Raw genomic sequence first — 26,215 nt, forward strand, 5'->3', positions numbered from 1 at the left:
CTTTGTTCCGAGTTTAAATTTGACAACTTGTACCAAAACTTGAATATTTGATAAGTCGCACCATCTCGGTTCTTAGCCAAGTTATTTGGTAAACAATCGAACATACTTTTTTTTTTAAATCAATAATTTTGTTTTGTTTTATATATTGTACGTGCAAATTATGATTTCCAACATTTGTTGTGAGAATGTGACCATTTTGTGTTGTTATAATGGTGGTTACTTTAATTTATTTTGTGTTGTTGATATGTTGATATCGATCCAAATGTGAGCGGATCACATCTTTTCGGGCTCTGAAAAGACAGTTCCTGATTGCAAATACTGTGGTGCGGCATCGTCAAAAGATACAGACTGTTTTGTTTCTTGATGCAAACATATTACGCGTACGCATACAGTACATACGCTTCAACATTCCCCTCGTAATTTTTTTTTTTTCAAGGCTTTTCCTTTGTGGAAGTAACCCGGGACAAAACAACAGTGAAATCTTATTCAACCTCAGTTATGGGGATAAAGTGAAACGGGAAAGACACACAAATAAATACGCAGTCAATGGTTTACAAAAATAAATACAAAACATGTTTGATTACTTGAGCGAACACAACTCTGGAAACAATTTTCGTTTTATTTATTTATTTTATTATTATTATTATTATTTATTCCTTAAAATTCACCGTCAGTCAGAGCCATGCCGTACGTAGTGGGACAGAATTCTTGGGCCAGTAAGCCGTACAGAGATTTGTCCGGAACAAATGGTCGGTTACCGGCGTCGTAGACGTGCGTGAGATAACTGAATCGCAAATCTTCGAAGTCCGACTGGTCGGCTTCTGGATGGTAAAAGGCGTTCTGGCGTCGATTGTTGATAGCATAGAATGCACGAGGAGACTGAAGGATCATGGAGCTATTTCGGCAAGTCAACATTTTCTCTGCAGGAAGCTCGGTTCTATCGCAAAAATACTTGATGGAATCGGTTAACGTAGCTGGACCAAGACTTATGTATTCCTCTGGCTTGAAAGCGAATACCATGTACTTCATTAGAAACTGAAGAAACGGATGACTGGCTTCAAAGGCCATAACGCCGTTTTCGACCCCTAAATGAACCGAAATAGAGAAAAGAAAAAAACCGGTGAAAACAGAAAATTCACATAATTGCAATGTTCATTGTAATTACAATCCGGCAAAAAATCCACGAGTCCGGCGGTATTCTTGAGACAGTAGAGAGGCCGGAAAACGAGGCAATCCAAATCCAGATAAACACCACCGTATTTCCAAAGCATAGCAACTCGCACGGCATCACTTCGATGGGTTAGCGGATGAACTGACGGATTCAATCGGCCTTGCTGCTGAAGACGCCATAACGGTGTATTCCTAAGATGTTGCAGTAAATCTTCTCGAACAAGTTTGACATTATTTTCCCACTCCTGGAAGAGCCTGTTTGTAATCGCACAATTTCTTCTTTGGCTGGTTTGTTCGTTTTTCACATTCGCTTGCTTCGTTGGCCCACTGTTTTCCATATGTACAGAGATCATAGCGTAAGGATTGGATCGCGCTGTTGATTCGATGCTGCAAGCTTGTCGTGCGGTCAGACAAGGTTCTCCGGACGTCTCCAAAAAGAAAATATTTTGGGCTTTTTCATTTCTCTGCCCACGCGATGCGGACGACTCAACAGCACATAAATTGTCCGCACCAGGAAGTAAACGGCTTTTCCCTGTAAATGACACCAGATTCAAACACTGATTCAGAGATTCACACGGGATATTAGAACGAGTACATAGTCATTTGAAAGCTACGTTGATATGCCAGAGGAACGCCATTTGGTATTCAGTTTACCAGAAACTCAGTATTTTCTCTTGCTATTTAATTTGGCTTCTGACAAATTTTTGAGAGATCACGCATCACCATAATAGCCCGTCTCCCTGTGTAGTACTAATGATTTAGGGTGCCACTAATGAATGACATTGCGTTCCCTTTCAAATAACTTCTTATGCTTGCAGTAAGATATGAAATGGGGTTTCATGGTGGAAGCTGAATAGCAAAAATCTGCCCAGTGCAAGGCCAGGGTTGGTAAAGTTAGGCTTATGTGACATCGTGTCGCATATAGAAATAATTTAATTTAAATTTAAGAACGCGTAATAGATATTCAACACTATTGCCTCAAATGGGTGGTTTATTAAGGAATCAATGTTCGGTTGTCATAAGGCGTCGCTGCTAAAGTTTATACGATTTCTGCAAAAATAAAATAAAATTTAGGTTTCTGAAGTATTACAACTAGAATCAAGTGGCGTTGTCCTACGTGATATCTTGATGCGAAAAATTCCTTTGAATGCACTAGAGATTGTTTCATTAAAAAAAAATTTGTTTGCCATTCTAACGCATTTCATGTGAAACATTAAGCACCTCTTCAGTTGTGTGCCGTATAACAGTTTTTTTTTATTTTCGGAAAAATTTCTAAGTCTGATATTTGATTAGATTTCTATTGAAAGTTAATGCCAGTAATGATAATATCATTTCAAAATGTTGTATAATCTGAGATTTCTTGTGAACATACGTAAACGTTTAGTCAGAAAGCTAATTCTTGTTTTCGATGCCGTAGATCACGCATAGAACCGTGTTCATGTAAACACCCTTAAGAATGTGATTTTCTTTTTTTTTTGTTCCTGCTCATTGTACCATGGTAATTAAAACGATGGTCGAGCCAAACTGTTGCGATCCAACATTAAGAAGCCGTAACAGTAAAACATTTCTGTTGTGGTATTGGCTAAAGTCGATGTGCTTACGATACTCTTCTGCTTAGTTTAGTATGAGTATTACCACGACAGATGCCTGTAATAGCGAACACACGTTGCCTAATGAGGAAAAAAAAATTCAAGGTCGAGCATTTCTAATTCATTACAGGGTTAGTCTGCCTCATTTCTGTACAAATGAAGCAGACAAAAGGCTGTCTCGTGCCGTGCTCATTTAACTACGTTTCCTTTGAAACTTTCAAAACAAGTCGGAATCATACGCAACGCCCTTAATACTCTGCTCTTTTTGCATCCAGCGTGTGGGTCTTTTAGCGTCTCGGAAACAGATCCAAGAAAAAAGTGGCCATACCAACGAAGCAGACGACATGGAACTAGGGAATACCACAAAATACCTGTTGTCGAGCGATCGAAAGAGTTGGCGCAATAAACCAAGCAGTAGAGCAAAAAGGCGAAAGCCAATATTTTTCGCAACTTTTTGCGTGTGGAACGCGATAACGTTTTATTGTACACCATGCTCAATGGCGTCCAGATTTCTTTCATTTAAAGGCCGTTCTCGTGAAGGGTTTTCTCACAACATTCGACTTCGCTCTGTTAAAACTGTGGAGATTTCACAAGGTTTGTTTAACCGTAGGATGCTACAAGCCATGCCAGAAAGAATAACGGGTCTTTCTTAGTGACATTGCCATGGAACTTGAAGTGGCACTATTTTTTTTGTACGTCCGTCGTATTCCCACAGGTCCATTAGTAGCGTTCTGCCCCGATTACCTGAGACCCGACTCGCTACCGGAACGGGCTGGCGCGACAAACTCAATGTGCGTTTTCTTTAACATTTTTTGAAAATTCTTTCAACCATCGCGTCAACACCTTTCGGTAATAAGCGGAATATCTGTATCGACCGAACGCTATTTAAAGTATCCATTACATTGCCATATTAGTCAACTAGTCAAAGCTTAACGCACAAATTTAAAAAGCCAAAAACAGTAGAATTTCATTACTACAATGACATTTTGATAAATCCTCTTTGCACAACCCGTTTTTTATGTTTTCCATAGGTTTCAGCAAACATTTATTGAGTGCGTCACATCAGCTAAAAATCCAAAACCATTGAGAAGCATTTAGTCTCTTGTGTCTGAGCGGCTCTAGAGCTTTTGAAGGAAAGTGTGCGATTGTGGCGTCTGCTTCCGCTTCTTGCTTTACTTGTGTTTTTGTTATCCTCAGAACATAGTAGTTCATCAAGCCCATTCCGTAGCTCGTATTTCATCCTCGCATCTCGTTATTTTGCGAAAACCCATTGAAAGAGTATAGAGTTTATTTAGTGAAAGAAGGCTTTCCATCTCTGGTTTACCACTGGACATCAATTCCGAAAAATGTGCTATAAGTTAATAACGTTTGATTTCACGGGGACGTTAATGCGTTTCCGAATTCCACCCCACGTCCAGTACGAAAGAATAGCCAACTTGTACGGAGTGGAAATAAAAAACAACCAAGCTTTTCGCCAAAATTTTAAAACAGCTTTTAAAACCGTTGCCAACGAACACCCAAATTTTGGTTGCAACACTAACCTACACTGGTAAATGCAATGTATTACATATCAAATTGTGCTACAAAAATGTATTTTCGGGTCAATTTAAGGACACAATGGTGGGTAAATGTGGTGAAAAACACTTTCATTGGAGCAGGTGTTGAAGATAGCCCACGTTTAGATGTGGTTGCTTGGCATCTAATTAAACTGTACAGCACAACTGAAGGCTGGGAAGTGGTTCCAGGTATAAGCCTTATGTCTTTTGTACCCTATTGGACTAAATAATTTGTGCATAAGGTGTAAAAAAAGTGCTACATTTATTGAAACAGAAGGGTAAAAGACTTGGTGTTATTTCCAACATGGACCCTAGGTTGAATAACATTCTACAGGAAGCTGGGCTCATACACAATTTTGAATTTATTTTGACATCCTATGAAGCTAAATGTTTTAAACCTCAGGCTGATATTTTCAAACTAGCTTTGGAAAAATATAGCAAAGAATCTACTAAACCTTCTGAGTCCTGCCACATTGGTGACAGCTACAAGGAGGACTATCTAGGTAAAAGTGTTTTACTGCAGTATTTAGGAATTCCAGGACACTAAACTTTTTTACAGGAGCTGTTCAAGCTGGATGGAATGCTATTCTAGTGAATGAGTCTTCCAACTCATTGGATATAAATAAGTGGTGTGCCAATTTTGAAAAATTTGATGACACACTACTTTCTTAAACTGGTTGATTAATGCTTGTATACACGTTTTCTGTTGTAATAAAGGTCAAATTTGTCCATCATAATTACATATTGTCATTAGCTTCTGTTGATTATTACTTCAGAGAGTTAAGCTGTCCTGAGTTTCATGAAACTATTTGCTTATGGGCATACTTCATCCCAATGATTTACATTTCTTACCGGATGTTTGTTCTCTACGAACTACATGGCCGTTGTTATAAAAACCGTTTCAGATTGCAATGATCTGAAGCAAATTTAAATACCGATATATACTGAATTATTTGGTGTATTTCAAAGAAAAAAAAAATACCAACTTGGGACAAAACCGTTTATAGAATTTGGCTCCGCAAGATTTATGGTATAGAGGTTGGATAGAAATCATAGAAACATAAGACTGTACTTGTGTTATAATTCAATTCATACTTAAAATGAAGAATGTATCGTTTTTAGTTGAATTTTAATCCTCGCATTGCCGATTCGAGATTCTAAGAATAAAAAGGTTTCAGTAAATCGTTTAATTATATAATGTTTTTGATACAAACATTAAAATCCCAGATAGCAAGAAGTCCATCCACTCCGGCAGTAGAAAACTTCGTAGCATTAGCTTTATTTCCGGTATGCAAACATACACTTGTAATGGCGTTCTGATGAAGAGTGCCTAATGATGTATCGTTGGTTTCTGTGCGTGCTTGGCGATCCAGGCTCTGAAATTTTTTCATAGCACTAACACCAGATGATTCCTTCTTCAGTGATGCATCCAATTTTCCTGCAAATTGTACCTTCCCTGTATCATTCACCTCAAAAAGCATTGGACAACAACCATGTCCCTATAATGGAAGAGAATACAAAAACACAAACAAACAAACATTAAAAAACCATTTGATAATAAGTAACTAAATACATCCGTTCAACGCGCAATACCGCAGCTATGAGTCGATTTTCCGATACCCACAAGCAGGCTAAAAATGGTAAGAAATCAGTGCGAATCACAGAGACCGCCATTCCTTTAGACGCATCGGCTACGGATATGGATGAATCATGGCCAACCCAAGCGATTCGGTCACCACTAGAGCTGAAATTAACGCTATGCACCCAGCCACCTTCGAATTTGAGGGATAATACATTAAGCAGACTGTGTATAAATAAACATTTCATTAGCTCAGATGTACCAGCTCCATTAGTCGAGTTGGAAAATTCCGCCATCATCAGACCCAGGGGCATTTTAGAGCCCCAAGAGGTTGACATTGGGCGTTCTTCGATTTCTTTGATGTAAGCAGAGAAAACTCGAACTTTGAAATCTGTAGACCCAGCAGCTAACAACACATCATTTGGATGCCAGTCCAAACAAGTCTAGAAAATAAGACCTTTATGAAGTAATACAAATAAATTTGAATTTCAATAATTTTTCCAAATAATACCACAGTAGACCGGATTGGTTTTTTAATATGTTTTGATACCCACCAATCATTTTCTTTCTCAAAATAACAGACTGAAATAAGTCGAGCACCAGATCCAACAGCAAACTTGTTTTCTAGGATAAGGAAAAAATAAAAATAAATTATTTTCTTTTATTACTAACTACATATTTAATAAAGAAGCATACCTAGTGGGGACCAACGAACACATGTTGCTGCACGATTAATTCTCAGTAAAACAAGTGTAGGCTTCCATTTCTTCTCTTCGGATTGAGTCCAAACATATGCATTACGGTCCGCCGAACATGTAACAATACTTTGTTGAAAATCAACATTAGTAATGTTACAATTTTATTTCAATGGGATCTGACTTACCGATTGGTATTTGGAGCCCAATCAATGCCAGTGACTTTTAAGTCATGCTCTTTCAAAATTTCTTCTAGTTTCCATTCTCCTCTCTGAAAGTGGTAAATATGAACTTCAGGGCTATTGGGTGAAATGGCCAACTCTACAGTTCAGTAAAAGAGAGCCAAATGATCTTTCATCTTACAGTGATAATCCACAAAACATTGTACTAACTTGTGCGGTCTTTGTTCCAGGCATGGGCAGTAATAGGATCAATTCCAAAACTCAGTGATTCTGGCATATTTAATACAACTAGTATTTATCCGCGGACTCTGGTCAGTCAACGCGGAAATTCTGACTAGGTGTTAACTGTCAACAAGCGATTTCCAAGTTCCAATGGCCTACACCCAATTTCTCAACCAGTCAATTTTTTTGCGATAAGCATACTTAACTTTAACGAGCATGGCCAAGCAACTTCGTGTTTTAAAAGGTCTGCAACTCTGCACAATGCCAGCAGCCCAGCATAATTCTCTTCTCGATTATTAAGGCCTGTGAAGTATAACTACCATAACGGCGAGAAGATGGACCCACCGAAAGCCAACCAGAAGAAAAGGAAAAAGGTTACACCATCTACCGCTCGATTTTGTCATCTCGTTGAAAATCCTTAATGTTGCCTACAGATAAAGATGAATAAAAAAAAATTGAAGGTACAGTATTGAAATGTCAATAGTTTACATATTGGTCCCCGTTGATTTTAAAGTGATTTAAAGTAAATAAGTGAAATATCTTTGAAATAAAGCAAGTTTTATTTCGGCGGAGGTATACACAAAACATTTCGCAGATCCAACGTCAGTTTCATCGTTTGTCAGGTGATAGCTATTGATGCCAGCTCCACCACTGTTACTATTTGATAATCACTACTTTCCTATGACAAATCCTATCAAACCCCCTCTTTATTTCAGTTGACTTGGAAAATTAATCAAAGGAAAATGTTTAAATATGAAAACTTCAACAGACACTTGACGGCTAGCTATTTACATTAATATACAGTACCCGCTCTCAGTATCCGAAGATCCACCGTTTTCAGGGCTTTTTAACACGGGCTCTTACGGTGACGGGTTTCTTGCGTGGACGGATAAACAAGAGGGGGAAATAATCGGCGCAGGTAAATAAAAATTTGGGCTATCACTAATCTAAAAGCAGGGCATTTTTTTACACTTGGTAAAATTTTTTTAAAATTTTTATCATCAATAGTTGTTAGTTGTTAGTAGCATGCTAGTCAACAGACATCCGACCAACGCGTTCGGCAACATGGTGGCTTACGGAATAACCATACTATTAAAAAAATTATTTACTTATGTACCATTCGCGACTATTCCACTTTCACAGCTTAATGATTAAAAAAAAAAAGATGAGAAACCGGTATTTTCTCTTTCGTACTAATTACGTGCCTCACGCATACGATCTTAATGGGTAACCCCCTTCATGCAACGTTTTAAATTTTACACCATTATTTCTGTTGCTCTTCTCGATGTCCTATAAATAATACATTTTTCATTTACCCAATTGCTCTCGCATCATTACATTTATGTGGGCTGGAATAGATTGTTCTGAGGTATTGATAAGGATTTTACAAAAAAGGGGAGAGTGGGGTGTGTTGGGACACTTTCTTTTTGTCTATAAATTCGATATAAATTCCTCGATTTTCTTTTTGTTTGTGCTAATCTATTCCCTGCTTCTTCATTTACCTCCATGCTTTTTTGAGATTTTTTGAAGAAATTATATGCCTTCTACAGATTTATGAAGTTTTGAAAAATTTGAGGGAGGAGCCTGTGGTGCTGGGTGAATTGGGATACTAGGGTGGTTGACGTAGGACAGCCTCAGCTTCTAATTATAAAATACATTTTAAAAATTGTGATAAATCAGTAGGATACTACTAAATAAACTCTTTATTGAAGAAAAGTTGTTATTGCAATTCAGATGTAAATGAATAATTTTCCTTATAGTTTAAGAAATTCCTTATAAACAGATAGCGAAAAAATGAAGGGGCCTGGCTTAGGATATCGATTATTAAAATCGATTATTGGTTACTAAAGATTCGGGAAAATAACGTTAAACACTTACACTAATAAATTTAGTGACTTTTTTTTTTACTAATTAGTATCGTAGTATTATTATGTTTTCGTTGTCCCGCTATTTGGAGCTCAGCCTTCAACCCCACCCATACTCTCCCATTTCAAGCACATCTGCTGTCCCAACCAACCTCAAAAAAGGCTTTTGGTAAAAATACCATTTCACCCCAAAATAATGGTCCTAAAATAATTTTTTTGCGAACGATAGAAAAATGGATAAACAAAATGTTTGTATGTGTAAAATATTAACCACTTGTATTACCGCGAAGAAAAACACTAAATAGCGGCGAAAAAATTTAACGAAGAAAATAAATTTTTTTTATTTTTAAAATAACTTCTGTATTTTTTTATATATTCTTTTGAAACTTTTATCCTCAACAGAAAACATGTTTACAAAACCTTATAATTTTTTTTAAATTTGAAATTAACATTTACTATTTTCCCTCCAGTTATACCACTTCACCCACTGTCCCGGCTCACCCCACTTTCCCCTATTAGTGATTGTGATCTTTCCGTTCTTGATAGCCTTCATAGAAGAACGTGGAGGGCACATTGTAGTGTGTCATCAAGCTGTACTAGGTCGTCTCGGCGTATGTCTAACCTAGACAGGTTAGATTCTTAGTTTTTTTATTTGTGTGGTGAAGTTTCTCGTTGATGTTTGGCTCATTGCCAAATAATAGTAGTAGTTTCACCGCTTCAAGCGTTTGTACATGCCCTGGGTTGTAGAATATGCCGGGCTGGTTGTAGTGGTCAATAATTGACCTATAGAGGGTGTTGAGGTAGCCTTGAGCTGCTTTCCAGTGAGTTTAATGTTGTACGTGGTTATGAGGCGAAACTGGTTCTTCGACCTCCGTTTATTGGGTATCTCTGTGTTGAGGACCCTTCTATAGGTGGTTTTAATCAACCACGGTTCGTACGTCATTCAACGGAAGTCTCTCCTTATTTTTCTTGCGTGTTTAATGAATATCGGTATGGTGGACGAGTTCCTTCGAAGTCCCAGTAGTTGCGCGTAATGTATAGCTTTAATGCTATGTTCTGGTGGGTTGGAGACCGAGTGGAGGTAAGATTCAGATGCCGTTTTTATCGTGTAAGGGCAAACCTTGATTGCATACATCACGGATGATATCGGGACTGTGATGTCCAGGAAGTCGCCTTGCTTAGCGGGCTTTGTCGATGTGTATTGAATGTGCTCATTGGAGATTGATTCAATCATGGTTGCCCAGCCGTCTGTCTGGTCACCATTGGTGGTGATTTTTGAGTATGTCATCGATAAATCTTTGGAACAAGAGGAGCGTCACAGGTGTTTCAGTTATTAACCCCCGGGTGAAGGAGTGCATATAGCAATTGGCAAAATATACCGAGATGCAACAGCCCATGGCTGTGCCTTTGGTCTGGTGGTAAAACCCTTTGTCTTTGAAGTTGATGATTGATTTGCATAGCACTGTTGTATTACATTACATATTACATTAAAATAAAAAAGTCAATTGAGATTATGTAAGTTTATTTATAAAGTATGTTAATTTGTAAACATTCGTCAAATAAAATACATGTTACAAACAAACAAATGTTATTCAATTATAGACATATCTAGTTCATCATTAATATTATTTATAGCAACATTAAGGGCATGTGAGGAAACAATAGCGGGAAAAGATGATCTAAGCTCTAAAACTATTTCTTCTAGTAGATCCATTGTAGATAGCTGCAAAAACAATGATAAGTTATAGGGAAACTTTTTTTTCTTGTAAATTTAGAAAACATACCTCATTATTTTGATAGCGCGCCCAAAGCTGGAACAGTACGGAATTCTTAAGTTGGGTCTCTTTCTTCCGGTGAGCCCTTATTTTGTCATGGCAGAGTAGCGTGCTAGTAAGGGAAACTTCTTCGGCCAGTTTCCGCAATATCATTGTCATCTTGTAGAATTTTAAATTAGATCCGCCTGCCAACTACAAACATTTTTGTTATTAATTATTCATTACATATTATTGTTCAAATTTAAATTACCTTGTTCCATTGGTGGTGCATTCCTTCGCAGTCGTTATTGGTACGCGTTAAGATGTTGAAGCATGACCAGTTCTCAGGAGTCCAGAACTTGCCCCGAATCCAATTCCGCTCCATATAATCCATGAGTGCTGAAAGTTCGCTAGGTGCTGAGCTCTTCAACGCGTCAAACACACCAGGAATTTTACCAGCTACAAAAAATTAAAGTTCACAAATGTTATTTATGACAATTAAATATAACATTTGTGTGCTATTTACCTGGAAGATATGCAAGGCATAGCAGGCGAAACACAAAGTCTCGCACTGGATTCGGTCCCTTGTTGTTGTAGAGGGTGGCAAGGTGAAGATCCCGGACCTTTTTCAGAACGGCTTGGCACCAGTGGAAATTGCAGCCAAAGTGCTGGCAATCCACAAAGTGCCTGCGGACAGCCGTAAATATAGCACGTTCGAAATCGGTCTTGATCCGCTGGACTCTAGGAAGGGGGATTATATCCTATTACAATATAAAATTTATTATTTTTACATAACAAACTATTTGTAAATGAGATAGTATCTATACCTTTATCTTCTCGAAGACAGCGCTATAGTCGGCTGCTCTTCTCCTGGTCATGCAAATCTCTTCTTTCTATTCGCCGCCGGCAACTATCTTCAACTTCCTCGGCTTTAGCACCCATAAATCTTCTTCATCAATTTTATTTCAAAGTCAATATAAATATTAACTTAATCCTTTGGCATACGTCACTTGATGAGTAATGCTATGTCATGCTCGGCCATCCACTCTGGTGGTAGAATCCTCTTCTTGGTAAAGAAGTTGAGGAATTGTTAAAATGTTAAATTACAAATAAATTATTTTTCGCCCATCTACCGTTATCTACCATCTCCTCTCTCATCCATTCTCTTGTATCTCAACAGTTCTTCTTGCTCCTGGTGAGGAACTAGCTTTCATACAGGCGAAGATTCATTAACATTCTTCTACTATTCATAGTAAACTTAACCGCAAATGTTATTAAAAACCTCAGAAGAAATGTAACCACGGAGAATCGAACATAGGACTACCCGTGTCACAGGTTAGAGCGCTACCGATATGGTAAGACTTGCTTGTTATTCGTTGCTGATAGTTGTATGAGCAAGTACAACATGAGTGCAACTGGAAAAGTTATTTATGCACTAAAAAGTAAGAAAAATTTAATAAATATTTCTGGTGTGGCCGTTGTAGTATTTTATTAAATGAACTATATTAGATATAACATATTTAATGGTCCCCTGCAATTTAAATTAAAATAGGATAAAAGATAAATATTTGGTGAACCATTTAAGTTATGAATTAACACCATCGACTTTTTACAAAGGGAAATGGATATAAACCGACGCTCTTACGCAATATGTTGCCTACCGGATTGGAGGCATATCGTTCCTATTGCAACAAAATAAAATAAATAGGACTATTTCTAAGGAGAAATAGGACTGATGCCGAGGAGAAATAGGACTGCTGGCATGGAGAAATAGGACTGTCCTAAAAGTTTTGAAAAGTCAGTCCTATTTCTCCCAGTCCTATTTCTCCGGTAGAAATAGGACTGGAAATTTTCAGTCCTATTTCTCCAGTCCTATTTCGTTTCAGTCCTATTTCACCGCCAATCTAGCAGACGCGCAAAAACGAGGGGAAGTTGAAAAGCAATCAGCAACTGTAGAACACCCCTCCAGCGGTTTGTACTTGGAGTAGTCGGATGGCCAAGTCAAGCGTGACTATCAAGCATGGTGTATTATAAAAACGGCCTGTCAGCGCGCAATACCTCCTGCTCCAAAAACTAAATTGCCAGACAGGCCTAATATCCCAAACCGTGCTCCACTTTCCATTGTTTGGTAATTAATATAGAATTGAAATCAGTGGAAAAAACTGTGGAAAGTGCAACCTAGCGCCGCGCGTAGCCAGCTTACGTTATGATGAAAGGGAAAAAAAAAGATTAATACTGGATTCTAACTCGGGTCTCCCGCACTGCAATCAGGAGTGCTATCCACTGTACCGTCCTGCTGTTGTAAAATAACGCCTCCTTAGCTGTTTACAATAGGAAATCAGGATATCTGTAAATCTACTCAACAGATGGCTCTTTAACGCTGCCAGCTCCGCCCACAAAATCGATGAAATTTCAACCACGAGTCCCAGCATACCCGTATGGCATTTACAGACAGCGTGGAGCAACCAGGTTTCTATGACTCTGGCATAGGGAATTTGTAAAAAAAACTCTTTCCAAAATAAATATTTCGGAAATGATTGATTTGGGGGTGTTAGAATGGACAAAGTAGCTTGCAAAAAATGCAAAAAATAAAATTTTAATAAACTGGAAAATTGAAAAGGGAAGAACTAATTTAATACTAAGGAAATAACTAACTTATTACTGCCACAGCTGTTTTCAAGTAAGTAGCTTTCGAGCGATTAAAAAAAGCTGTATTTTCAATTTTTGCGATAACTACACGAATAGTTTTAGTATATTTTCTTAAACTTATGCCTCAGTGTTGAATGGAATTTTACATTACACAGTATTTTTTATAATTTCATTTCATAAATACCCTTTTCACTTATTGAAGTTGCCTAATCTGGTACGTGTTCAGTTTGGGTCCGCTCTACCCTATTATGTTTTTATTCTAATTTCAGAAATTAAATAACGATAATCCATTCGATATTGGGTCAAATAAAAATTAGTCGAACAAAAATACAGATGCTCTAATGGAAAACCAACCATCCGGCAACGTAGTATTATGCGAATATAACAACAAATGACGCGATAAAGGCAACGTTGAATCAAGCCTATAAGTTTCAGTAAAAAAATACACTTTCATCAGGAAAAAAATTGCACTCATTCCATATTTACTTAAGCTTTCTGGGATTTTTTGTTTTGTAACATTCGCCTGTTATATGAATTGTGTCAGTTTTTCAGGTACCATAATGTACATATCGTAGAAGTCTTAATCTGAATTGGGCACTAAGACTTCCTGACTATAATTTCTTGTACAGGAAGTAGCCTTAATTTGAATAACATACTAGTTGGAATGTATGTTGGCTTGGCAGAACCGTAGCTAATGTAAAGCATTTTCCCCGTAGGGTAGATGATTTTAGGCTACGTGTTTAAGACCATTTAATAAATGGCGAACTCGGAGGCGTATTACCCACAATCACGAATGTATTATTCTAGGCTAGGGCATAGGAGTACACAGGCAGATCATGGTCGTTTCAAAGACTGACTTGCACATCTAGAATCAGTGCTTGTTTAAGACGAATCTGAATAATCACGAAAAATGGTCTTTTTACGATCGTAATTGTGTGTTGAAGCAGCTGATAAGCTTGATTACTTTAAACTGAAATACCCTATTGGATCACTTATTTAAACGATGAAATAAACAATAATTAAATAATAATATGCAACGAGAACCTGAAGAGAATAAGAGGCGGTATGCCAACCGCATATGAAAACATTTTCACTTAGCGTACAGCAACACTTTTTTTCCGGAAAACCATGATGAATCGGTTACTAGAAGGTTTATCTTTTAGTATTCAAGGGAGACTAAAATACAACAAATTTGAATCGTTGGCCGAGTGCACAGACCGAGATGGCGGGCAGACTTGCCGCGCCGATCAATTTTCCGATTTCGATCGCCGATCCGATCTTTTAAATTTAATGGGATCAGGCGATCCGATCAAGGTTCAAAAGATCGGATCTGCGATCAAATTTTTGCCGATCATTTTTACCGATCATTTTTGTGCGACATCTAATGCTGATAATTCACACTGTTTAACGAATGTAGCATTGGCTGTCACAGCGGCAGTCACTGACGGCCATTGAGGGTTAAAAATAAACAATTTCCCTCAATTGGCATTCAACAAAAATAGTAGTGAAAGAGAACCACGTGACTGTAAAATCTACAGCGAAAAGTTTCATCGCTAAAAACGATCAGATCGCGATCAATTTTTTGGATCGAAGATCGGATCGGCGATCAATTTTTGATCGCTCTCGCGGTAAGTCTGATGGCGGGTATGGTAGCGGAAGAAGCACAAGTATGGTCCTGATTTAATGCTTTCAGTCCAAATACGTTGAACCAATAGGGAATTCAATAAGGTAAAGGAGCCATTAAACCGACTTAGTACAAAAGTGGATTCGAACACTCATTTAAAAAAAAATAGCTGAAAACATGGAGAAGTTGCAATGAAAATTGTACATGAGGAGAAACGTGAGTATTCCGAGCCATCCCCGCAGTCATGCCCTCCAGTTGATAAATCGGAAGACTTATATTTTGGTAACAATGATAGGGGCTTTCACAAAATATGTAAAGCCATGTAAATGTAAATGTGTTGTATAGCAAGGGAAAGTTTAAGTTATAATAAATGATTCCATTGTAGAGAAACTGGATACCGAGTTGCCCCTAAATAACAAATTTTAAACCTAGTCCTCGGAAAGGTTGTGATGGGAATGAAAAATGAACTTGCGCCGGTCGAGAAACGACGTGATACAGGAAGCATCGTAGGCCCCTGTTTACATCATGCATTCACAGACCAATGGAATGGTATCAATTTAAATTTCGTTCATGCAAAATTAGCACATTCTGTAATTAGTCCCATGTGATTATTTTCCTACAAAGAAAAGACATACAAGTCCCTTATGAATTTCAGATGATGTTTAATAATGACTTGTGTGAACAAGAACAGTTTCCTAATAATATGGATAATGTTTGTGTGACTGGAGCGCAAATTATTATGGGGAATCAGAAGATGATGACAACAATATTACAGTAACTGTTGTGATTATACCAGATTTTTTAAAAATAGAAATAGATATGTTGTTTTCATCAAGTCTTGTGTTAACCAACTCATTCTTCTTAGAACTACTGGAATTGTAGTAGATGGAGTGATACACTACGCACCATGGCTCTCTAGCCTTTCCAGGCCGTGATTTCCCCGTTAAAAGTGGGTAATGGTAGGGCAGTTCTCACCACCGATGAATGGCCTTCAATTCTCTTATGCTTCTCGCGGAGCCGCTTCATTTTTTCCCGGTACTTATCTTCCAAGTCCCGGTCTTTTTCCTTTTCGGCGGCCGTGGAAACTTGCGCTAACTTCTCGTGGAGGGTGATTAGCGCCGCCCATCTTGCTTCCGCTTGATCCAAGTATCGCTCCTTGTTTATCCTATCGGCATCCATCAGTGCGATGTTCTCTAGTAACTCCTTGCGGATATACTCTCGATCTTCTAACATCTCAAGCCTGGAACCCCCGACCGTGTCTGCGCGTGAGGACGTACGGAAAGGCTCGGTCCGTCTGATCGGGCTGTTTTCCAGTACTGGCCGACTGTCTTCTCGTAAGTCTCGGGCGTCTTCTTTTGCCTGATTAGTAATATCCTTGAGCTCTTCTTTAACCGTCTCTACTATCATGGGAATGTGTTCTTCCCACTAGGTGGCTTGGCGGGCCTGCTCCATTAACTCGGAGGCGGAGTTTAAGGCACCGTTACTTCTCTCATGAATGGTGTTTATCAATGTCGTAAGCGACTCTAATCTTTTTTCTAGCTCGGCGTAGTCTTTGATTTTTCCTTCTAATAGCTCGACTCGCTCGGTCAACGAGTCGACTTCTTCCTCCTCGGCCTTTTTGGGCATTTCCCCTTGCAACATTTCCAAAGCTGTTTGCGTCTGCCGAGTGGATGTAGCCTGATTTACCCACATCTCCTTCATCCGCCGTACCTCGGTTTCAACCTGGCTTAACCGATGCTCGTTTTGAGAGTCGTCGGAGGATGCCGAAATTTCAGCCGGGCGCGAAGGTCTGTTGGGTCGGACCGACATATTAAAACTTAAACGTGTTGGTTGAAAAATATTTTATTGAGGCAACAACAATAGTAATAGCAACAATAAGATTTCAGACCGAGTACGGAGATCTCAAGATCTCGTCCTTGTCTGAGGAAGATAGGAGCCCGGTCCGGGCCAACTTTCGGGCCAACTTGGTGTTGACTTTCTCCTCCTCAACGATCCTTTTCCACATCCGTGGGGTGTTGGTGGAAGACTTGGACCGTTATGGGGTCTCTTGAGGAGCGTTTAAAGGTGTTGTCAAGGGTCTGGCCGGTAGGGCGGCGGAGGTTGATGGCTCTGGTGCTAGGGCGCAGCAACTGGAGCAACACGAGGTAAGTCCGACGCTTTTTAGCTTCCTCGCTTGCCTTTTGGACTCCAGAGATAACATCCGCGTGGGATTCCTTGACCGCCTGCAAGGAGGCGAGCTGAGCCCTCTCGTGCTCATTGAGGTATCGTTCCGGTGCGTCAACGATTTTTTGCACAGGACGGGTGTAGGGGGCTGGCCGGGACCTCTTCTCAGAAGCTTTCCGGAAAGACAAAGGAGATTTTATATATTATATTTATTTTTATTATTATATTTTATATATATTTTGGGTCGGCGCCTCCGGCTCGAAGGACCAAATGTGGAAATTTCTCCACCGTCGGGGACTGCCGACTCTGTAGTTGTGTTTTTTGTAGTGGGGGATGTGAAGGCCTAGTCCGTTATAGGTACCAGCGTATTTCCAGGCGGGGTCTCGATGGAGATCTGCCGGGTGATTGAAGTGACGGTCCCTTATGAGGGACGTAGCCGTAGATTAGGTGGGCTTGTGGGCCAGACTTACAATAGCGCCAAAAAGCTCAGCACCTAAGGAAGAAATAATTACTGATAACGAATATACTTACTATTGATAGCAGCGAGTGAAAGCCAAGTAGTGGGGCGACGACTCAAGAAGACGGCAGGCAGGCAGCGACCGGTTGCAGGCAGCAGGTGAAGCGGCGGGTGACGGAGGACAACAGGTGAGACGGTGGGCAGCAGGCAAGTCGGCGGTACAACACAACAGGGCAAAATAAGGAATACTAAAGAGGGACTTTACCAAAAAGACGTGTAGACTGGATCGGTGTAAAAATGTGAGTGTGTTACTTAGGCCTAATCGGCCCTTATATACCCTTACACAAACCCACCGTTGACAAGTAAATTAATTAGGCGAACATAAACTTCAACGCTGGTCCAGAGGTCGCCGCTGGTTTTCCTTTATTCTAGCCGCGGAATGACCCCTTCCTACGATGCTGCAACTCCCCGTACCCCGACGCTTGGAGGGATTTTCTTGCGGCTATCCTTCCCTCCTTCTCCCGTTGGTTCTTGAGATCCAGTGCGGTCGTCTATCACTAGAGACCGCTCTCCATATATATGTAGGTATATATATATGATATGTATGTATATATGTATGATAGTCAGCATATTACAATATCGTATTCTGGGCTCCCTGTTTTCATTATTCAGCCAAGCGGCGCCAGCGGTCTTTCCTCCGGCCACGCTTACTCTCCCTACCGTTGTACGGTAGGTCTATTCGATATCCCGGGATTTGGCTGGATTTCTCCGCCTGGAGGTTCTATACCTCCGTCTCCCGAGTCCTAGCCTGTATTTCCTCCTCAAGCTCCGGCCTGGCTCTCTAATTGTGAGTCGGACGTCAGATTTTCTGACACTCCTCGTCCGTTAAAAACAAATGAAAAAAATTTACAGCGAGTGATTATTGCAAAGCTGCACTTGGTTATCGGTTATCGTCGGTTTTCGTGTGTGAAATATGGCATGTAAAAACGATTCTCGCATTACACCCCTACATACCCTACATTGATAAGAAGAAGAATTAACCAACTAGTTATAGTCTTGAAGGTTATGAAAGAAGAATTTGTTATAGATTTTTACACTTTAAGTATTGGAGATAATATCGCATAATTTCAGTATTAAAAAATAAAGTTATAAAAATTGTTACTGAGAAGTGAAAGTTTGATGAAATAGACTAGCATCGAAACAAAGACCTTTGTGATGGCAGCCTCGTTTCTTACCAATCTGGCACGTAAGAAGGTAGTTAAATTATCAGTATAATAACAAGCATAAATATTTTATGCCTAATATAACGCATACAACAATTGGAATGTAACAATTACGAATTTGTTTTAAAAATTGAAACATCTCTTTTTAAATACATGGATTTCTCGTTACGTGTGGTTTCTAATAGGTTGACAAATGCAGGAGCATGTAAAGTATGGGAACGAAAATCAAAATGTCGGTGGCGGGAATAATTTGGTGGAATCTATCATTTCTGGGAACAACTCGATATGCCTGATAATGAAAATCATACATTCTTTGCTTGGAATAATTTGAACACAAAAAAAATTTTGGAACTATGAATAAAAATCTCTTCAATTTATCCCAAATGCGCTGCGCATGTAGCAGAATTGGACGGGCAAATGACAACGGATTTTCTGGGCTTAAATAAAATTGATCCTATTTTCACCCAGGAATGTCGGTATAGAGTAGTTTCAAAATTTTCTAACAAGAAAACTTCTGCAAGTTGGTACATTAGGTGATCAAATTTATGCAATGTTTTTGATTTCCAAAACTTATACCCAAACTCCATAAACTGATGTTTTGTTAATGCAATACGGCTACATATCCATTGCTGATGACGAATAGTAAGAGTCCAGGGAGGATTAATCCAATTTCCTATTCCTTTTTGCAGAGATTTAAAATATGCGCGCTTAGTAGCAGACAAACTCACTGTCTTATGGAAAATATGCCAATATTCTGCAATGTTGCCAGTTGTAGGTAAATTCGGGAGCAAAGAGATAGAATCTGGGGCCTGGCCGAGATTGGCTGTGATCGGGAACCCCCTCTGACCCCCGAACAATGGAACGATCGCAAGCAAACTGACGGAATATTGCGGATATTTCTCCTCGGTTGTGGTAAATAACTGTTCCGTTCACTCAAATTTATTGCAAGACTAGCACAAACATTAGGGCGTACAAACTGAGAAACTGACTTTTGAGCGGCACTTTAGAAAAAGCAGTTAGAGCGAGATTTTTTTGGCTCGAGAGTTGAAGAGTGAATGAATAGCGTGGTGCGAAGCGTAGGTGAAAAAAGGCTCTAGCTCGTCCACGCTATCTCTTGGCATATTGCTGCGTATTTCTACTGCAGGAGCTAGATTGCGTATATAAAACCTTGTGCCTTAACTGACAGATTTTTCTGCAACATACTGTACTTGCATAAGGAAGAATAAGAGATAGATTCTAAATAGCAGAAATTTCAATACCATTTTAACTAAAAATACTTATCAATTAAAAAAGCTTAACTTCCATATGGATAGAATAAATGAATTTTGAGTAAAACGGATTGTCATCTTGCTTACGGAATTACAGGCCTATTCCAGCGTAGACTGTTATGAAAATTCCTTAATCCATTCACTGACAATGGTGGCCATCTGTTGGCTGGACTGGAGGACGAACGCGTGTTCGAATTCGTGAGGGCAGATAATAGCTCTGGCTTTAGGCACTTGGCGCAGCAAGTTGTGGCAGTACTCCAATGGGCACCAACGGTCGTTGGTTCCGAAATACAGCACAAGCCTGTCGCGCCATCCAACAACATCCACGTCACGATTTGAATGAACGACAATTAAAGACTTATACACTAATCACCTGTCACTGTGAAGACGAATATCTTTGGCATTCAATTCATCTACCATCTTGAGCTGGTCGCGAGCCAAAAATAAAGAACGTTCCAGCGCCTGTGGGTTTAGGAGACTCATGGAAGTTCTCACGTTTACGGGAACTATAGCCGGTGTACCAGAAGCCGATGTCGTCGAATTTTCACTAGACAATTTATTTCCTGTCGAACCCGTACAACGGGAGAAGCTATTAAAACCTGGAAATGTTTTGAAGAATTGGACATTGTTGTGTTACGCATGGTCCATTGAATGATCGTTATTTTCCACGATTCTTTAAGCCGATTGAGCAAATTTGCAGCGATGACGAAAAGTTTTCTTAATGGACCAGCGATTGGCCACAGTTTCCATCCATTCGGAGTTTTAGCAATTCGCGCAAGAGTAGGAAATAGTAGGTAAGCCACAGCTTTGTGTATCTTACAATATTGTTTGACTAGCTGGATACAAATTTTAGCTCCAGTAGAGTGCCCAATGAAGTGTACATTCACATCAGTAAGAACATAAGTATCAATAAATTTGATTTTATGTTTCACTTGACCATCAAGCGTATAGAGCTCTGGTTGGTCTGAGGGAATTTTGCCAGTACTGTTAGAAAGACAAACATAGATTAATTTTAAGGCACTTACCCTTTACAGTTGGTAAAACTGTATTTTTAGGAATATCATGGCTTGCATGACTAATTCCCCATATCACATATTCATCTGGCAGTTCATCGTAAAGTGATTTAACAAAGTCTTCGTAGTAGCCAATGAGCCCTGGATTACCTAAAACAGGACAACAGCAACAGCAAGAAGAGCCATGCAAGGAGAAAATGTGTAATGCCACGCTAGGTCAACAACCAGAGCGTAGACCCTGGAAGTAACCATTTCTGGAATAAAAATTTACCTGGAATTACAATGATTAAATGCCTCTTTTTGATCGGCTGATCAATCCAACCACCAATTGTTATCACACGAGTTGGTATTTGGTCAATGACGACATATCCTTCCTCCATTTTCCTTTAGCACAAGACCACACTGTAATATTAAAAACACACAGAAACAAGAAATGAGATTTCTAAGAGCTCTTAACAGGTAGGTGACATGTGTAGATGTGTGAGTGGACGCAGACAAAGAGTTTTAGATTCGTAAGCCGATGCAATACATTCTACCATAGATAAAAGCCACACCCTGAGTTTATTTTCAATTTGATATCGATAACGAAGCCTCAGTAGGCTACCTCTTTTATCAAACCATATGTTTCTTTTTTGTCACCAGTCCTCCCTGTTTTTTTTTACGCTGTAGATACAGTTAGTGTAACAAAAATTTTAAACACAAAGTTAAGATATTTTGTAAATGCCGGAAAAAATGCTTCGATACAAGATACTACCGAAAAAAAAAACAGTTAGGATAACATATTTAAAATGTTTTTAAAAATTCACATTTTAGGCTAAAGATAAGATAAAATAGGATACAAGATAGGCTACTTAGTAATAACGCAAAAATAATAAAAAATAAATTCAGAATCGATTATTAATTGAAGTTCTGAGTTGCATCGAATTTGTAGCTTCACAATTCATTTATTTGGTTTGGACAAAGGATGTCTAAAACAATGAGAGCCGAGAATTTTACTCCAAATAAATGAACTTGGCGCCGTTAGATGGGGTCGAAAGTATCTTGAATCTTTTCGGTAACTTTAGGCTAAAATTGGCTTAGCATAAAGATAAAAATCTTTTTTTTTTTGCTCAAATTAACGCCAGATACAAGTTATCGAAAAGATACCAGAAGTAATTTAACATATTCCATTCTATCTTATTTTTCCGAAAGATAAGGTCCACTGTTTGCCACCTTCGACGAAAAAATGTTGAAAATTGTTTCGTTGTCAATCGTATTTGCCTCAGTCTAGATGTGGGGTTTGGTGAATATTCGCCCTTGTTGTTAAAAGTCCATCTCACTGTTTATCTATCTATTATCTCCGTTAACTTTCTAATTTCTCTCCTTATCATTAGTTGCCTATCGTTTCGGTTGCCGCTTAGTCCAACTTATTCTTACTTTCTCGCAGTTTTGTTCACTTCCCAGGGTCGTCTGCAACCTACTAATCAGTCAAGTCAGTTACGTCTAAGCGTCACAACTAGTCTAAGAACGTCTAAATTCCCCTCGTGGTTACCCTCTAAAGCAGCTGTTGTCTGTCGTCTCAGTGCGGAGACAGTCTAATGAGCTTTCGGTTGTGAAACAACCGCTGCAGACTGGTAAAATAAATCAAACATTTTACAACTGACAAACATAATTGCGTTATTCAAAGATTGAGTTATTATTGGTCCTTCGAACCGGAGCTCGTACAGATTCCACATCTTGCAATAATTGTGAAGACAGCCTATCAAGTACAATGGGCAGACCGGTAACACCTACTCCCATCCCAGAGGCACCCGTTCCTGTTGCACCTATGAATGAAGATATAGTTCACGGAGAAGTACTGAGATGGAAGAGGCTCAGGACAAATACACTCCGTCAGATCACGAGTACCTCTCACGTATACATTTCTAGTTACGTCCCCATAACAGATGCGTGGAATTGCGGAATTACAGTGCTTAACAGAGTACGTAACAATGCGAGTTAAGTTCAATGCAGTATTAATGCAGTAAAATAGACATGTTGTAAACTAATTATTTTAAATAATTATTTGAATTTTGTGAGGATATATCTCCCAATCCCCAAAACCAAACAGGACTCTGTTGGAATCACCTACAAATTTAATTATCCGGGAATGAAGCCTCCTTGATTGATCTGCTACTAAGCTACGGCGCGGAAAAAGTGATGATATGAATGCTGTCGGAAATTCCGACGTCCGAACTTGTCAGGGGAACAGGTGTTGACTGGACCATAGCAGGAGTACCAGGGTTGGAGCCGACGGTGGATGGGACAAAAAGCAGAACAAGCGGAAAAACGATAGAGACAGGAGCACTCGGAACCGAAAGGACGGTAGCAGGGGTAAGTCCATCACTAAGCAGGAACTAGTCTGGAGCTCCCGGCAATTGATTGAGATAGGCCGATAGACGACATAAATTTAAAAATGCAACGGAAACTAACAGGATAACGGCTGGCATAAATTGATCAAAAGGCCGGTTCTCGGGAAATATTATTGAAATTTGCTGACTGCTTTTACATATACGTAGGAAGGTCTCTAGCGCTGAGAAGCAGAATAGAATAGTAGAAACCATTAGGACTGGAGCCAGTTTCAGCATAGGGAGAGACGAGCATAACCGGAGGAGAGACTGGCCAGGAGTCGGTCAAGGAGACAGAGGGCTTGGAGGGGAAGAAGGATCCCGCAGCTCAAAGAAAGAGGAACATCAGCGACACCTGTACCAGGGCTTAAGTTTATGTTCCATGTATTGCATAAAATCTTCAACGGTGTTTTGTTTGTATGAGTATATAAAGGCCGGTTTAGCCCAGTAATACAAACACAATTTTTCACAGAAATCCCCGGAGTCGGTCTCTCCTAGTAAATACGTCGTCGTTTTTGCCTGTCTTTCGCCGTCATTTGCTTGCTGTGTCGTCACTCATTTTCTGCCGGCCGCCTCTGCCTCACTGTGTCCATCGTCCATCGGGTTACCGTGTCCATTATCTATCATCGGTGTACATCCCCTGGTCGGTCGTCCGTCTTTGTTGTCCCCACACCGTCTGCAGTTTGTGTCGTCTATCGCTGCCCTAAGCGCCAGACCTCTGTCAGGGATTCTTCCACTACTTTACAAGTATATATTTCACATAGTTTGTTTCCGTCTTGTTGCCCGCGTTGTCGTGTGTGTCCGGGTAATTACCGTCATACACCACCGAGAAAATATTGGCTGGAATTCGAGAACGATTCCAGCTTAACGTAATAAACACTTGGCCCGTCTTGCACCGTTCGGCTTTTGTGTACTTCAGGGACGAATATACGTTCTCCACCCATACGCTGGGTTCTATAACGTACCAGACCACTACCTTACTCTAAGTCTGCAGTCTCCGACACTTGGATTTGCGTTAGCGCAAATCCCAAAGAAGCCACGAACCCAAATTTTATCAGCGTATACCAACTCCTACTACAAGCACCCAACAGTGGACCTCCTATGTCACCTAAAGATGTCCCGTGTCGTAATTCTGCTGAATTCGTTTGTTGTTATCGTGTCCGGCTTCTTATTACTACTTCAAAGGGTCTCTATACCATATGGTATACCCGAACTTCTACACCAGATACCCACAGTAAACGAAACCCAGATAACAACCCAGATAAGAACGAGAGCTTGCCCGGACTACCAGAAACTGCGTCACGCATTTCTACCCAACCGTATGTACTGAGTGAAAATACATCGAGCACTACATCGTGTAACGGTCTATCAGACAATTGCAGCTGCTCCAGCGAGGAATCTGACACACGATGATTTTAGAAGTACTTGCCCTACTAGCGCACTTCGTCTTAGGGATATCATAGAGACGTCGGTATATCCGATTTGAGTCCGTCGTCTTTCGACGCCATTGAGACATCCTGTGGACGTAACTAATGGGACATCCTTCCAACATCCTTAGCCGGACATCTCAGAGATATCCAATAAGGAGATGAAATTCTCTTTCGGGTAGCGGTCCACAATGGGACATACATCGGATGTCCAAACGGGGACGTACCGCAAAAATGAGAATGTCCACATCCAAAGGACGTCAAAAACCGGACTTGTTTTCTTATATAGGGACTAATAATAAAAAAGGGTTTATAATGCATCATTAAGGCAGTTTATTATTCAGTTATAGCCGGCAATCGCGATACAATTAAGAAACACTGTGATTTAAGAGGGGCCATACAAAGAAGAACCCGTTCTCAGGAATGGTAGTTGGTATACGAACGGCTTTCCAAAGCACGTCAATCAAGCGAAATGCCTCGAGATTAGGTGACAACTGAGATGCTAAGTGTTCGTGTATGGCTGCTGACGGCAATAGGTATGTGTACATATCATTTAGCTCTAAATACGTGGTAGATTCCAGCCACAATTACGTCATCCCATCCTAAAAATATACACAATGGAATGATGAACCAGACTGAAGTTATGCTAACGAACACAGATAAGTATCAAATGAATTACCTAACACTTTGCACAATATTGGCCAAAACTCACTGGAGCTGCTGTTCGTTAACGGAAGGCCATCGACGTTAAAGAAAATCAGCATCTCGTCTGGAATTGGCAAGCATTTCGATTTCATAGCTACTAAGATAGCATATAGAGCAGGTTCTACTTGTAGATGGTGGTATTTCCCAGGTGGCAAATCGATGACATCGACCCTTCCTCTTTTCGATGACATCAGCATCCTCCAATCACGAGGCAAAAAGTTTATGCCGGCGTCGTTATTCGATCTCTTAAGCAAATTATTAACACGACTGCATGGAATATTGCATTCCACTAGCCAATCAGCCAAGCTCTTCTTGCAATTCGTCTCCATTTGGCTGTGGTCATGTGTAATGTCAGTGTCATCAACATCATGAATATCCCAATCAAAGGCATAATCATCAGGATCCTCCAACTCACTTGAGTGTAGTACAAGTCTTTCTGAATCATCATCAGAATCATGCTCTACATGAGTTTGAGCACCGTTGTCATGTAATGGTAACGATGAAAGAAAAGATATGTTATCTGGGCCATTGACGTAAGCTGTGAATGAACTTTCATTTCTCTGATGGTTAACAACAATTAAAATATGAGCAGCAGCGCTGTGAGAGTAATGCAAACATTAGGTGTTATCAGTACACATCTGAATTATAATATAAACATGCTTACCTATTCACTTCTGAGTCAGGAGGTCGGAGAAAAATGAAGGACTT

General features: G+C 39.7%; 4 protein-coding genes across 4 annotated transcripts in view; 1 reads left to right on the forward strand and 3 right to left on the reverse strand.

Moving 5' to 3' along the window:
- LOC130685729 (lipid droplet-associated hydrolase-like) overlaps positions 1–21,108 on the reverse strand; it is a 91,156-nt gene extending 70,048 nt beyond the window's left edge. Inside the window, exons 1-4 of the mRNA XM_059496999.1 lie at positions 21,089–21,108; positions 20,666–21,022; positions 20,370–20,630; positions 20,084–20,297 (exon numbers count right to left, since the gene is read on the reverse strand). Of these exons, the coding sequence (XP_059352982.1) occupies positions 20,114–20,297; positions 20,370–20,630; positions 20,666–21,022; positions 21,089–21,108 (822 nt within the window). The 3' untranslated portion in view covers positions 20,084–20,113. The remainder of the gene's footprint in view (positions 1–20,083; positions 20,298–20,369; positions 20,631–20,665; positions 21,023–21,088) is intronic.
- Positions 138–3,433, reverse strand: LOC130685727 (lactosylceramide 4-alpha-galactosyltransferase-like). Its single transcript, XM_057509050.2, has 3 exons — positions 3,131–3,433; positions 1,166–1,702; positions 138–1,085 (listed from the first exon to the last, which is right to left on the reverse strand). Exons 1-3 carry the CDS (start codon positions 3,276–3,278, stop codon positions 658–660), a joined length of 1,113 nt encoding a protein of 370 aa, XP_057365033.1. The 5' UTR covers positions 3,279–3,433; the 3' UTR covers positions 138–657.
- On the forward strand, positions 3,966–5,033 carry LOC130685730 (rhythmically expressed gene 2 protein-like). Its single transcript, XM_057509054.2, has 4 exons — positions 3,966–4,308; positions 4,371–4,504; positions 4,558–4,818; positions 4,875–5,033. Exons 1-4 carry the CDS (start codon positions 4,106–4,108, stop codon positions 4,985–4,987), a joined length of 711 nt encoding a protein of 236 aa, XP_057365037.1. The 5' UTR covers positions 3,966–4,105; the 3' UTR covers positions 4,988–5,033.
- LOC130685736 (actin-related protein 2/3 complex subunit 1A-B-like) lies at positions 5,428–7,202 on the reverse strand. The gene is made up of 8 exons (XM_057509059.2): positions 6,982–7,202; positions 6,778–6,910; positions 6,591–6,718; positions 6,406–6,518; positions 6,157–6,337; positions 5,909–6,087; positions 5,530–5,814; positions 5,428–5,472 (listed from the first exon to the last, which is right to left on the reverse strand). The coding sequence occupies exons 1-8, from the start codon at positions 7,046–7,048 to the stop codon at positions 5,434–5,436; spliced, it is 1,125 nt and encodes a 374-aa protein (XP_057365042.1). The 5' UTR covers positions 7,049–7,202; the 3' UTR covers positions 5,428–5,433.
- Positions 21,109–26,215: the final 5,107 nt, after the last annotated feature.

This window comes from Daphnia carinata, chromosome 9, assembly GCF_022539665.2.
Source record: "Daphnia carinata strain CSIRO-1 chromosome 9, CSIRO_AGI_Dcar_HiC_V3, whole genome shotgun sequence".
NCBI classification, from domain to species: domain Eukaryota; kingdom Metazoa; phylum Arthropoda; class Branchiopoda; order Diplostraca; family Daphniidae; genus Daphnia; species Daphnia carinata.

Bases quoted from the DNA above. Each gene is read 5' to 3' on its own strand.
- LOC130685727 (XM_057509050.2), bottom strand. From the start codon at position 3,278: ATGAAAGAAATCTGGACGCCATTGAGCATGGTGTACAATAAAACGTTA. The intron at 1,703-3,130 runs GTATTTTGTGGT...TGTCATTTACAG, and splicing joins TTTCGATCGCTCGACAACAG to GGAAAAGCCGTTTACTTCCT. The intron at 1,086-1,165 runs GTAATTACAATG...CGGTTCATTTAG, and splicing joins CGTGGATTTTTTGCCGGATT to GGGTCGAAAACGGCGTTATG.
- LOC130685730 (XM_057509054.2), top strand. From the start codon at position 4,106: ATGTGCTATAAGTTAATAACGTTTGATTTCACGGGGACGTTAATGCGT. The intron at 4,309-4,370 runs GTAAATGCAATG...GGTCAATTTAAG, and splicing joins TGCAACACTAACCTACACTG to GACACAATGGTGGGTAAATG. The intron at 4,819-4,874 runs GTAAAAGTGTTT...ACTTTTTTACAG, and splicing joins CTACAAGGAGGACTATCTAG to GAGCTGTTCAAGCTGGATGG.
- LOC130685736 (XM_057509059.2), bottom strand. From the start codon at position 7,048: ATGCCAGAATCACTGAGTTTTGGAATTGATCCTATTACTGCCCATGCC. The intron at 5,815-5,908 runs GTATTGCGCGTT...CTTCCATTATAG, and splicing joins AAAATCGACTCATAGCTGCG to GGACATGGTTGTTGTCCAAT. The intron at 5,473-5,529 runs GTTTGTATCAAA...TTTTATTCTTAG, and splicing joins TTGCTATCTGGGATTTTAAT to AATCTCGAATCGGCAATGCG.